The sequence below is a fragment of the Rana temporaria genome, chromosome 8, assembly GCF_905171775.1.
Source record: "Rana temporaria chromosome 8, aRanTem1.1, whole genome shotgun sequence".
NCBI classification, from domain to species: Eukaryota; Metazoa; Chordata; class Amphibia; order Anura; family Ranidae; genus Rana; species Rana temporaria.
In genome coordinates, this window is record NC_053496.1 from 412,615 (window position 1) to 425,330 (window position 12,716).

The 12,716-nt window shown below is 52.0% G+C and overlaps 1 protein-coding gene across 1 annotated transcript in view; it reads right to left on the reverse strand.

Moving 5' to 3' along the window:
- Positions 1-1,451: 1,451 nt before the first annotated feature.
- The window catches only part of LOC120946601 (F-box/WD repeat-containing protein 7-like), a 46,252-nt gene continuing 34,987 nt past the window's right edge, over positions 1,452-12,716 (reverse strand). The window contains exons 8-10 of the mRNA XM_040361157.1: positions 8,818-8,904; positions 7,045-7,133; positions 1,452-1,793 (exon numbers count right to left, since the gene is read on the reverse strand). Of these exons, the coding sequence (XP_040217091.1) occupies positions 1,467-1,793; positions 7,045-7,133; positions 8,818-8,904 (503 nt within the window). The 3' untranslated portion in view covers positions 1,452-1,466. The remainder of the gene's footprint in view (positions 1,794-7,044; positions 7,134-8,817; positions 8,905-12,716) is intronic.

Below are 12,716 nucleotides of genomic sequence, written 5' to 3' on the forward strand. Positions count from 1 at the left end.
GCAAGAGAGAGCACAGGGGGGCTGGAGAGCACACGGGAGGGGGGGCAAGAGAGAGCACAGGGGGGCTGGAGAGCATACATGGGGGGGCAGCAGAAAGAAGCTGGATAGACGGAGCAGGAGGAGGGTGGCTGCATATAGCTCAGCTCTGCACGGCGCATGCGCAATGACTTTCACATGTGCCGCACGCTCCCGAAGCTACTGCTACTCTGCAAGGGGCGGGGTGATTTTACCAATAAAGTACACGTCTTAGCGGGGCTGGCGGCCATCCAAGTTAAATGTGCCATCAAACACGCCCCGCTAAGACGTGTACTTTATTGGTAAAATCACCCCCGCCCCTTGCAGAGTAGCAGTAGCATCGGGAGCGTGCGGCACGTGTGATAGTCATTGCGCATGCGCCGTGCAGAGCCGACTCTCAGCTCTACATGTCCGGCTATTTTCGGAGACTCGGCGCCGCGCCTGCGCAGTACAAGGGGGTCCTTATCCGCCGGGCGGAACTTATTGGGCAGAACACCGGCCTTAAAGTGGAGGTTCAGCCTAAAACTAAAATCTGTGGGGCAGATCCTCAAAGAAATTACGCCGGAGTATCTCTTGATACGACGCGTAATTTCAAATTTTGCGCGTCGTATCTGTTTTGGTATCCACAAAAACAAAATACGACGGCATCTGGGTTAGATCCGACAGGTGTACGTCTTCGTACGCCGTCGGATCTTAAATGCAATTTTTCGGCGGCCGCTAGGTGGCGTTTCCGTCGTATTCCGCGTTGAGTATGCAAATGAGCTATTTCCGACGATCCGCGTACGAGCAGCCGTCGCATTTTTTTATGTCGTTTCCGTTCGGCTTTTTCCGGCGTATAGTTAAAGCTGCTATCTGGTGGCGTACTCAATGTTAAGTATGGCCGTCGTTCCCGCGTATAATTTTGAAAATTTTACGTAGTTCGCGTAAGTCTTCCGTGAATGGGGCTGGACGCCATTTACGTTCACGTCGAAAACAATGACGTCCTTGCGACGTCATTTGGAGCAATGCACCCTGGGAGTTTTTACGGACAGCGCATGCGCAGTTCGTTCGGCGCGGGGACGCGCTTCATTTAAATGAAACATGCCCCCTACCCGCCAAATTTGAATTCCGCGCCCTTACGCCGCGAGAGATACACTACGCGCAAATTCGTTGAGGATTCAAACCAAATCAAAGTAAGTTACAGCGGCGTAGCGTATCGTACATACGCTGCGCCCGGCGCAGATGTATGTGGATCTGCCCCCTGTAAATCTACTTGAAGCCGCAATCCAAGACTGACCTATCTAAGCCTTGTAATGAAGAAACTCCGGGAGGGAGGTGTTCTGTAATCCTGTCCTAGGGTGACAACGCCGCCTCCCCATAGACAGAGTACAGTGAGTGAACGGAAGGGTGTTACTGGCAGGATCACAAGGTGGAAGTACCGAAAAATCAGAAAACTAATGCAGCTGCCACATCTAAGGACATATGAGCTGCAATACATTACACGTCTGTTTTTGTTTTACGAATCGCTTTGACTTCTCCCGATTCCACACAATACAGGTACAATAAACACGGGTTCTATACTCTGGTCTCCTACCTCGCTTCCAGTCCACCACTTTTAAAGAAGCTCCTTGATTGGCTACATAGATGTGATCCGGCGTGGCGCAGAGAGCGTAGAGACCGCGCAGAGGGAGGGACAGACTGTCACAGGAGTGCAGGAGACTCAGCCAACCCGAGGAGGAGACTTTCCAAACCTTCAGATCGCCGTCTGAGGATCCGGAGTACAGCAATCCGGCGTGGAGCTGAAAAGGAACAAACACGATCTTTATGGCTGAAGTACAATCGGCTTATACAGGGGAACCTCGCTTTACGAGTAACGCGGGTCACGAGCGCTTTGAAAGACGAGCAACTTTTTCTTTAAATCCTGACTCGGTTCGCGAGTGTTGTCTGCAAATTTAGCAGGATTCAAGCCAATGGGGTGTGCAGTACCGCATTTGGCCAACGGTGTGGGGGCGCCGGTGACACTTGGAGCCGCTCGGAAACACTCAGTTCCTATGCCTTTCCGAGTTCAGTCGAGCTGTCTCTGAGTATTTCCGATTCTCTCCAGCGCCCCCCCCACTCACCTCTGGCCACATGCGGTATTGCATGCAATAGAAATCAATGCGGAACGAATTACCTTAGTTTCCATTGACTTCTATGGAGAAACTCGCTTTGATATGCAAGTGCTTTGGATTACAAGCATTCTCCTGGAAGGCATTATACTCGTAATGCGAGGTTCCTCTGTACTGTGTCTTCCCTGGTTCCTCCCTCCCCTCTCCCTCATCAACACGTCAGGGAAGTTTTTAATTCAAACATGTCTGCTTTCATTACATACCGCATTTCATTGATTGGTTCTCAGTGCTTTTCTATGTAATGCCTGTGTTTCACCAGATTTGGCGACCCGTCAGAATGTGTAACGGAAGTGACGCTCCGTCACCGCCATCTTGGTACACCCCACACTCCTCCATAGTAAGGATACACTGAGAAGGGGGAGAGCGGACATCTTGGTACACCCCACACTCCCCTTCTCAGTGTATCCTTACTATGGAGGAGTGTGGGGTGTACCAAGATGTCCGCTTTCCCCCTTCTAAGTGTATCCTTACTATGGAGGAGTGTGGGGTGTACCAAGATGTCTGCTTGCCCCTTCTCAGTGTATCCTTACTATGGAGGAGTGCGGGGTGTACCAAGATGTCTGCTTGCCCCTTCTCAGAGTATCCTTACTATGGAGGAGTGCGGGTGTACCAAGATGTCCGCTCTCCCCCTTCTCACTGTATCCTTACTATGGAGGAGTGCGGGGTGTACCAAGATGTCCGCTCTCCCCTTCTCAGTGTATCCTTACTATGGAGGAGTGTGGGGTGTACCAAGATGTCCGCTCTCCCCCTTCTCACTGTATCCTTACTATGGAGGAGTGCGGGGTGTACCAAGATGTCCGCTCTCCCCCTTCTCACTGTATCCTTACTATGGAGGAGTGCGGGGTGTACCAAGATGTCCGCTCTCCCCCTTCTCAGTGTATCCTTACTATGGAGCAGAGCGGGGTGTAGCAAGATGTCCGCTCTCCCCTTCTCACTGTATCCTTACTATGGAGGAGTGCGGGGTGTACCAAGATGTCCGCTCTCCCCCTTCTCACTGTATCCTTACTATGGAGGACTGCGGGGTGTACCAAGATGTCTGCTTGCCCCTTCTCAGTGTATCCTTACTATGGAGGAGTGCGGGGTGTACCAAGATGTCTGCTTGCCCCTTCTCAGAGTATCCTTACTATGGAGGAGTGCGGGGTGTACCAAGATGTCCGCTCCCCCCTTCTTACTGTATCCTTACTATGGAGGACTGCGGGGTGTACCAAGATGTCCGCTCTCCCCCTTCTCACTGTATCCTTACTATGGAGGAGTGCGGGGTGTACCAAGATGTCCGCTCTCCCCCTTCTCACTGTATCCTTACTATGGAGGAGTGCGGGGTGTACCAAGATGTCCGCTCTCCCCCCTTCTCACTGTATCCTTACTATGGAGGAGTGCGGGGTGTACCAAGATGTCCGCTCTCCCCCTTCTCACTGTATCCTTACTATGGAGGAGTGCGGGGTGTACCAAGATGTCCGCTCTCCCCCTTCTCAGTGTATCCTTACTATGGAGCAGAGCGGGGTGTAGCAAGATGTCCGCTCTCCCCTTCTCACTGTATCCTTACTATGGAGGAGTGCGGGGTGTACCAAGATGTCCGCTCTCCCCCTTCTCACTGTATCCTTACTATGGAGGAGTGCGGGGTGTACCAAGATGTCCACTCTCCCCTTCTCACTGTATCCTTACTATGGAGGAGTGCGGGGTGTACCAAGATGTCCGCTCTCCCCTTCTCACTGTATCCTTACTATGGAGGGGTGCGGGGTGTACCAAGATGTCCGCTCTCCCCTTCTCAGTGTATCCTTACTATGGAGGAGTGTGGGGTGTACCAAGATGTCCGCTCTCCCCCTTCTCAGTGTATCCTTACTATGGAGGAGTGCGGGGTGTACCAAGATGTCCGCTTTCCCCCTTCTAAGTGTATCCTTACTATGGAGGAGTGCGGGGTGTACCAAGATGTCCGCTCTCCCCCTTCTCACTGTATCCTTACTATGGAGGACTGCGGGGTGTACCAAGATGTCCGCTCTCCCCCTTCTCACTGTATCCTTACTATGGAGGAGTGCGGGGTGTACCAAGATGTCCGCTCTCCCCCTCTCAGTGTATCCTTACTATGGAGGAGTGCGGGGTGTACCAAGATGTCCGCTCTCCCCCTCTCAGTGTATCCTTACTATGGAGGAGTGCGGGGTGTACCAAGATGTCCGCTCTCCCCCCTTCTCACTGTATCCTTACTATGGAGGAGTGCGGGGTGTACCAAGATGTCCGCTTGCCCCCTTCTCAGTGTATCCTTACTATGGAGGAGTGCGGGGTGTACCAAGATGTCCGCTCTCCCCTTCTCACTGTATCCTTACTATGGAGGAGTGCGGGGTGTACCAAGATGTCCGCTCTCCCCTTCTCACTGTATCCTTACTATGGAGGAGTGCGGGGTGTACCAAGATGTCCGCTCTCCCCCTTCTCAGTGTATCCTTACTATGGAGGAGTGCGGGGTGTACCAAGATGTCCGCTCTCCCCCTTCTTACTGTATCCTTACTATGGAGGAGTGCGGGGTGTACCAAGATGTCTGCTTGCCCCTTCTCACTGTATCCTTACTATGGAGGAGTGCGGGGTGTACCAAGATGTCCGCTCCCCCCTTCTCACTGTATCCTTACTATGGAGGAGTGTGGGGTGTACCAAGATGTCTGCTTGCCCCTTCTCAGAGTATCCTTACTATGGAGGAGTGTGGGGTGTACCAAGATGTCCGCTCTCCCCTTCTCACTGTATCCTTACTATGGAGGAGTGAGGGGTGTACCAAGATGTCTGCTTGCCCCTTCTCAGAGTATCCTTACTATGGAGGAGTGCGGGGTGTACCAAGATGGTGGCGACAGAGTGTCACTTCCGTTACAAATTCTGACGGGTCGCCTAATCTGACGAAACACAAGCAGATTATAGCTTCCTGATAACATCACAGTGCCCTTCCTCAGTACTTTGCTTGGCTGTCCAGCCAGACAGTGGATGTGTCGGCTGATCGCTCAGGTCACCCGTTGGGACAGAGAGCCCAAGGGAGCCATGAAAAGAGGGGGGCAGGAGGGGAGGCCCCCTCCCACTGCTTGTAATAGCAACCGAGTAGCTTGTTAGGCATTCTGATTGCTATTACAAGAGAGATGACCACCGGTGTTCTGTCGAGAAGTGCCCCCTGTCAAATAGTGCCCGCGCATGCGCAGGACGGAGGCGCACTCCAGCCGATCAGCTGGAGTGACGTAAGCGCACATCTTAGGAGTAGGGTGACCACATTTCCAAACTACCATTCAGGGACACCCCCCTTCCCAAAAATCATCTTCTGCTGTAACGAATCACAGCACAGTAATTAGAGACAAGAGGCGGGGTTTATGAGGGCCCCATGAGTTGAGGGCCCCATGAGTTGAGGGCCCCATGATATGAGGGCCCCATGAGATGAGGGCCCCAGGTGGCGGCCTTGCCTAAAAAATCCTGAGCGCAACTCGCCACGATCCTGGGAAAAGGCCTGGTGAAAGGGCGCGAGTGGCGATCGACCTTGCAGCCTTTTCCGAGGATCGCGGCAATCTGGAATTCTTAGGCGCGGCCCCGCCTTCGGCCTAGTCCACTGTGATCCTGGGGAAAGGCCGTGGACTTGGCCGAAGCCGCGGCCTTGCCTAAAAAATCCTGCTCGCAACTCGCCACGATCCTGGGAAAAGGCCGCAAATCGATTTTTTTCCTAGCCCTACAATCAACAAGAAGAAATCATGTGCTGTAACCTCTAGCAACTAATCAGTGAGCCGTAATGTGTGCTGTAACCTCTAGCAACCAGTCAGTAAGTGGTAATGATACACTGTAACCTCTAGCAACCAGTCAGTAAGTGGTAATGATACACTGTAACCTCTAGCAACCAGTCAGTAAGTGGTAATGATACACTGTAACCTCTAGCAACCAGTCAGTAAGTGGTAATGATACACTGTAACCTCTAGCAACCAATCGCAATCACTGCCTGATCTGATACAGTAAACTGATTTTAAGTCTAGCTGATATTTATTGTATGTCTCGAAGAAGGTGGAGAGAGAAATTTTTGCCCAGACGGCCCTGAGCTGGAGGGCCGCAGGTTGAGGGCCCCATGAGATGAGGGCCCCATGAGATGAGGGCCGCAGGTTGAGGGCCCCAGGTTGAGGGCCCCATGAGATGAGGGCCCCATGAGATGAGGGCCCCATGAGTTGAGGGCCCCATGAGATGAGGGCCCCATGAGATGAGGGCCCCATGAGTTGAGGGCCCCATGAGATGAGGGCCCCATGAGATGAGGGCCCCATGAGTTGAGGGCCCCGTGAGATGAAGGCCCCGTGGGATGAGGGCCCCGTGGGATGAGGGCCCCATGGGATGAGGGCCCCATGAGTTGAGGGCCCCATGAGATGAAGGCCCCATGAGATGAAGGCCCCATGGGATGAAGGCCCCATGGGATGAGGGCCCCATGGGATGAGGGCCCCATGGGATGAGGGCCCCATGAGATGAAGGCCCCATGGGATGAGGGCCCCATGAGATGAAGGCCCCATGAGATGAGGGTCCCATGGGATGAGGGCCCCATGGGATGAGGGCCCCATGGGATGAGGGCCCCATGAGATGAAGGCCCCATGAGATGAAGGCCCCATGAGATGAAGGCCCCATGAGATGAGGGTCCCATGAGATGAGGGTCCCATGAGATGAGGGCCCCATGAGATGAGGGCCGCAGGTTGAGGGCCCCATGAGATGAGGGCCCCAGGTTGAGGGCCCCATGAGTTGAGGGCCCCATGAGTTGAGGGCCCCATGAGTTGAGGGCCCCATGAGTTGAGGGCCCCATGATATGAGGGCCCCATGATATGAGGGCCCCATGAGCTGGAGGGCCCCAGGTGGAGGGCCCCATGAGATGAGGGCCCCATGAGATGAGGGATCTTCTTACCTGCAAAGCTGTGACTTTCTCCTCATGTGCTCTCTCTGAACGAACGTTCTCCTGGGTTTCCAGGTCCCAGACATCGATCTTCCCGCCGTCTGCATTACAAGAATGACGTCAGTTTTCCACTCAGGAATGGATCAGAACATATTTGTGACTACCAATCCCCTCCCCCCCCCACACACAATATTTATAGAGAACCTGAAATCCTGAGAGAAGATTTCCTCCCGGAGTAATCCTAGGAAGTCCGTCTTCATTAAATTCATTTATGAATCCCAATTCAGATGAAATCACAAATCACACGTCTCCGGGGCAACAAACCAAAAGTCTTATTGGTCGGAATTTCCGACAACAAATGTTCGATGGGAGCTTGTTGTCGGAAATTCAGAACGTGTGTACACACTTCCAACGCACAAAAATCCTACGCATGCTCGGAATCATTGAACTTTTTGGCTCGTTGTAGTGTTGTACGTCACCGGCGTTCTTGGGGGGTCGGAATTTGGTGTGACCGTGTGTGTGCGCAACACAAGTTTGAGCCGAATTTTTTTTTTAATTTTTTTCATTCTTTATTAGATTTTTTATTTTTTCCATCATATTCATAAATATAAGACCTTCATATTATCTTTTCCAATTACTCCTATAATATAATCCTTTTAATGTCATACATTTAGGCTCCATGCCCACTGAAGCTGATAAAAGCGATAAAAAAACGCCAGTAGCTTTGCAGGGAGCATTTCAACGTTTTTTAGCGTTTTTCAGTGTAGCTTTTTTATTTTATTTTATTTTTTTTCTTTCTTGTTTTTTTTTTTCTCAATGGATAAAAAGAACGCGAAAAACACGCTGGCACCAGCGTTTTACGTTTTTTTTTTCGTTTTTCACGCCGAAAAACTGCACTTTGAACACAAATTTCGGGCGTTCAGAAAAAAGCCAATAAACTCCATAGCTCATTAACACTAAAAACCGCCCAGGTGTGCCCGGGCACATAGGCTAACATAGAGTTCAGTTTATGGGCTTTAACCACTTAAGCCCCGGACCAATATGCTGCCTAAAGACCCAAGGGGTTTTTACAGTTCGGGACTGCGTCGCTTTAACAGACAATTGCGCGGTCGTGCGACGTGGCTCCCAAACAAAATTGGCGTCCTTTTTTTCCCCACAAATAGAGCTTTCTTTTGGTGGTATTTGATGACCTCTGCGGTTTTTATTTTTTGCGTTATAAACAAAAATAGAGCGACAATTTTGAAAAAAATGCAATATTTTTTACTTTTTGCTATAATAAATATCCCCCAAAAACATATATAATTTTTTTTTTTCCTCAGTTTAGTCCGATACGTATTCTTATACCTATTTTTGGTAAAAAAAATCGCAATAAGCGTTTATCGGTTGGTTTGCGCACAATTTATAGCGTTTACAAAATAGAGGATAGTTTTATTGCATTTTTATTTTTTTTACTACTAATGGCGGCGATCAGCGATTTTTTTTCGTGACTGCGACATTACGGCGGACACTTCGGACAATTTTGACACATTTTTGGGACCATTGTCATTTTCACAGCAAAAAAGGCATTTAAATTGCATTCTTTATTGTGAAAATGACAATTGCAGTTTGGGAGTTAACCACAGGGGGCGCTGTAGGAGTTAGAGTTCACCTAGTGTGTGTTTACAACTGTAGGGGGGTGTGGCTGTAGGACTGACATCATCGATCGAGTCTCCCTATAAAAGGGATGACACGATTCAGTGTGCATGGAGCCTTATTCAAGTTCTTTTTGGATGCAGAGAGACTCACCGGATCCGGATATGATGAGTTTGGTGTCGGGGATATGAACGATGGCGGACACTGCGGAGAAGGTGTAGATGCTGAGCACAGGCTGACCTGGAGGGGTTCAAATAGAGGAAAAAACACATCAACAAGTCTGAAGAGATAAAAGAGCAGAAGGTGCCTCACATCTCCGACAGAATATAAAACACGAGACGCGCCGCGCATTATCATCACTAGACACCGCCATTGTCCCAATAAACCTTTATAAACCTCGTCCTGCGCGGCTATAATAAATCCCGACCACATATGAATACCGGAGTCCGTCTTCCACACATCTCCAGCTCTTGTCAAGTTTAGATTCGCTCCACTTTTTTGTTTTAAAAGTTAAAGAGGACAGCATTATTCAGAAAAAAAAAAAGGAGGTGTTGCTGCAATACTCACCATCAATCTAAAGTCAACCCCCCCCCCCATGGTAATGTCTTTTCGCCACTAGATGGAGCTAGTCTTCCATGCTAAATGACAGCCAGCATCATTTAACCTACTTCCTCTGAGCCCAAGATATCATGAACTCCCCCCTCCCCCCAGGGCATTATCATCCAGCAGCCCCTGGGCTCCAGAGGGGAGGAGGAAGGGCTTTTGTCATCACTGTTCCAACCAAAAGGTATAGATGTATTTTTTGTTTTAAGTGTTGGGGAGGAGGGTTAAAGTGTCATAAACCAAACTTGTCTACCGGGCAATCCCCCCCCCCCTCTAATTAGGCGGCCGCCTAAGGCCTCGCACTCACAGGGGCCTCGCGGCCGCCTAATTTGCGTGTGCTCGATCACTAATGTGGACTGACAAAATGGCTCCAGGGGCCATCTGTAAAAGGCGCCCCGGGCGGGCCGCAAGTCCATGTGGGGCCCTAAAGCAGCTGAGCTGCTCCTTCAGCCCGCGCCGCTCACCTGCCGGCTGCCTATTCGGGGTCAGGAGTCCGGCCAGGTGGTGGAAACTATCCAGCTGACTGTCTGTGAAGGGGAAGGAGGAGCTCCGGTGGATGGATCCCATCCCAGCGCCTTCTGCAGCCTGGCTGACCGCCCAGAGAGAGAACGTGAGCGCCCGGCCGTGCCGCCCTCCTGTGTGCCTGGATAGGAGGAGTCTAAATTTTGCCTAAGGCCTCACAAAGCTTAGAGCCGCCTCTGACCCCACCCTCTGACCCCGCCCTCTGACCCCGCCCGGTCCAATGTTCAGTTTCCAGCGCTGTCACACTTTAAATGACAATTACTCTGTCATTGTACACATAGGACATTTTTATCATTTGTGTCACACAAATAGAGCTTTCTTTTGGTGCTATTTAACCACTTAAGGACCAAGCCTGTTTTTCATACTCTGTGTTTGCAAGTTTTTTTTTGCTAGAAAATTACTTAGTACCCCCCAACATTATATATATATTTTTTCTAAAACCCTAGAGAATAAAATGGCGCTCATTGCAATACTTTTTGTCACACCGTATTTGCACAGCGGTCTTACAAGCGCACTCCCTCTCTCCTCCTCCTCCCACTCGACGCCCACTAACCATCTAAACACAATGGGGGACGGGATATTACATGTAGATTACTGGAAACTTCACCTTCCTGTTGTTCTAAGACACAGGCTGGAGACGCGTGACACAGCCTGTGTCTGGTAGAAATTCGCCCACGCCATTTTATTTCCACAAAAAAATAAACATTTGATTTAAAAAATATATTTGTATGACAATTTATTGATATGAAATATTTATTTTTCCTCTGTATTCCAAAGGCTGTTTTTTTTTTTGTGATCATGTGACCAGCAGACAGGCTGGGAAGGAGGGAGCCGAGTCATGTGACGGCTGGATATGGGGGAGAGCCGGGTCATGTGACGGCTGGATATGGGGGAGAGCGGGTCATGTGACGGCCGGATATGGGGGAGAGCCGGGTCATGTGACAGCTGGATATGGGGGAGAGCCGGGTCATGCGACGGCTGGATATGGGAGAGAGCCGGGTCATATGACGGCTGGATATGGGGGAGAGAGCCGGGTCATGCGACAGCTGGATATGGGAGAGAGCCGGGTCATGTGACAGCTGGATATGGGAGAGAGCCGGGTCATGCGACAGCTGGATATGGGAGAGAGCCGGGTCATGTGACGGCTGGATATGGGAGAGAGGCGGGTCATGTGACGGCTGGATATGGGGGAGAGCCGGGTCATGTGACAGCTGTATATGGGAGAGAGCCGGGTCATGTGACGGCTGGATATGGGGGAGAGCCGGGTCATGTGACAGCTGGATATGGGAGAGAGAGCCGGGTCATGCGACGGCTGGATATGAAAGAGAGCCGGGTCATGTGACGGCTGGATATGAGAGAGAGCCGGGTCATGTGACGGCTGGATATGGGAGAGAGCCGGGACATGTGACGGCTGGATATGGGGGAGAGCCGGGACATGTGACGGCTGGATATGAGAGAGAGAGCCGGGTCATGTGACGGCTGGATATGGGGGAGAGCCGGGTCATGTGACGGCTGGATATGGGGGAGAGAGCCGGGTCATGTGACAGCTGGATATGGGAGAGAGCCGGGTCATGTGACAGCTGGATATGGGGAAGAGCCGGGTCATGTGACAGCTGGATATGGGAGAGAGAGCCGGGTCATGTGACAGCTGGATATGGGGGAGAGCCGGGTCATGTGACGGCTGGATACGGGAGAGAGGCGGGTCATGTGACAGCTGGATATGGGGGGAGAGAGCTGGGTCATGTGACGGCTGGATATGGGGGAGAGCCGGGTCATGCGACGGCAGGATATGGGAGAGAGCCGGGTCATGTGACAGCTGGATATGGGAGAGAGAGCCGGGTCATGTGACAGCTGGATATGGGAGAGAGAGCCGGGTCATGTGACAGCTGGATATGGGAGAGAGAGCCGGGTCATGTGACGGCTGGATATGGGGGGAGAGAGCTGGGTCATGTGACGGCTGGATATGGGGGAGAGCCGGGTCATGCGACGGTTGGATATGGGAGAGAGCCGGGTCATGTGACGGCTGGATATGGGAGAGAGCCGGGTCATGCGACGGTTGGATATGGGAGAGAGCCGGGTCATGTGACGGCTGGATATGGGAGAGAGCCGGGTCATGCGACGGCTGGATATGGGAGAGAGCCGGGTCTTGTGACGGCTGGATATGGGAGAGAGGCGGGTCATGTGACGGCTGGATATGGGGGAGAGCCGGGTCATGTGACGGTTGGATATGGGAGAGAGCCGGGTCATGCGACGGCTGGATATGGGGGAGAGCCGGGTCATGTGACGGCTGGATATGGGGGAGAGCCGGGTCATGTGACGGTTGGATATGGGAGAGAGCCGGGTCATGCGACGGCTGGATATGGGAGAGAGCCGGTTCATGTGACAGCTGGATATGGGAGAGAGCCGGGTCATGTGACGGCTGGATATGAGAGAGAGAGCCGGGTCATGTGACGGCTGTATATGGGAGAGAGCCGGGTCATGTGACGGCTGGATATGGGAGAGAGCCGGGTCATGTGACGGCTGCATATGGGAGAGAGTCGGGTCATGTGACAGCTGGATATGGGGGAGATCCGGGTCATGTGACGGCTGCATATGGGAGAGAGCCGGGTCATGTGACGGCTGGATATGGGAGAGAGCCGGGTCATGCGACGGTTGGATATGGGAGAGAGCCGGGTCATGTGACAGCTGGATATGGGGGAGATCCGGGTCATGTGACGGCTGCATATGGGAGAGAGCCGGGTCATGTGACGGCTGGATATGGGAGAGAGCCGGGTCATGCGACGGTTGGATATGGGAGAGAGCCGGGTCATGTGACGGCTGGATATGGGAGAGAGAGCCGGGTCATGTGACAGCTGGATATGGGAGAGAGCCGAGTCATGTGACAGCTGGATATGGGAGAGAGAGCCGGGTCATGTGACAGCTGGATA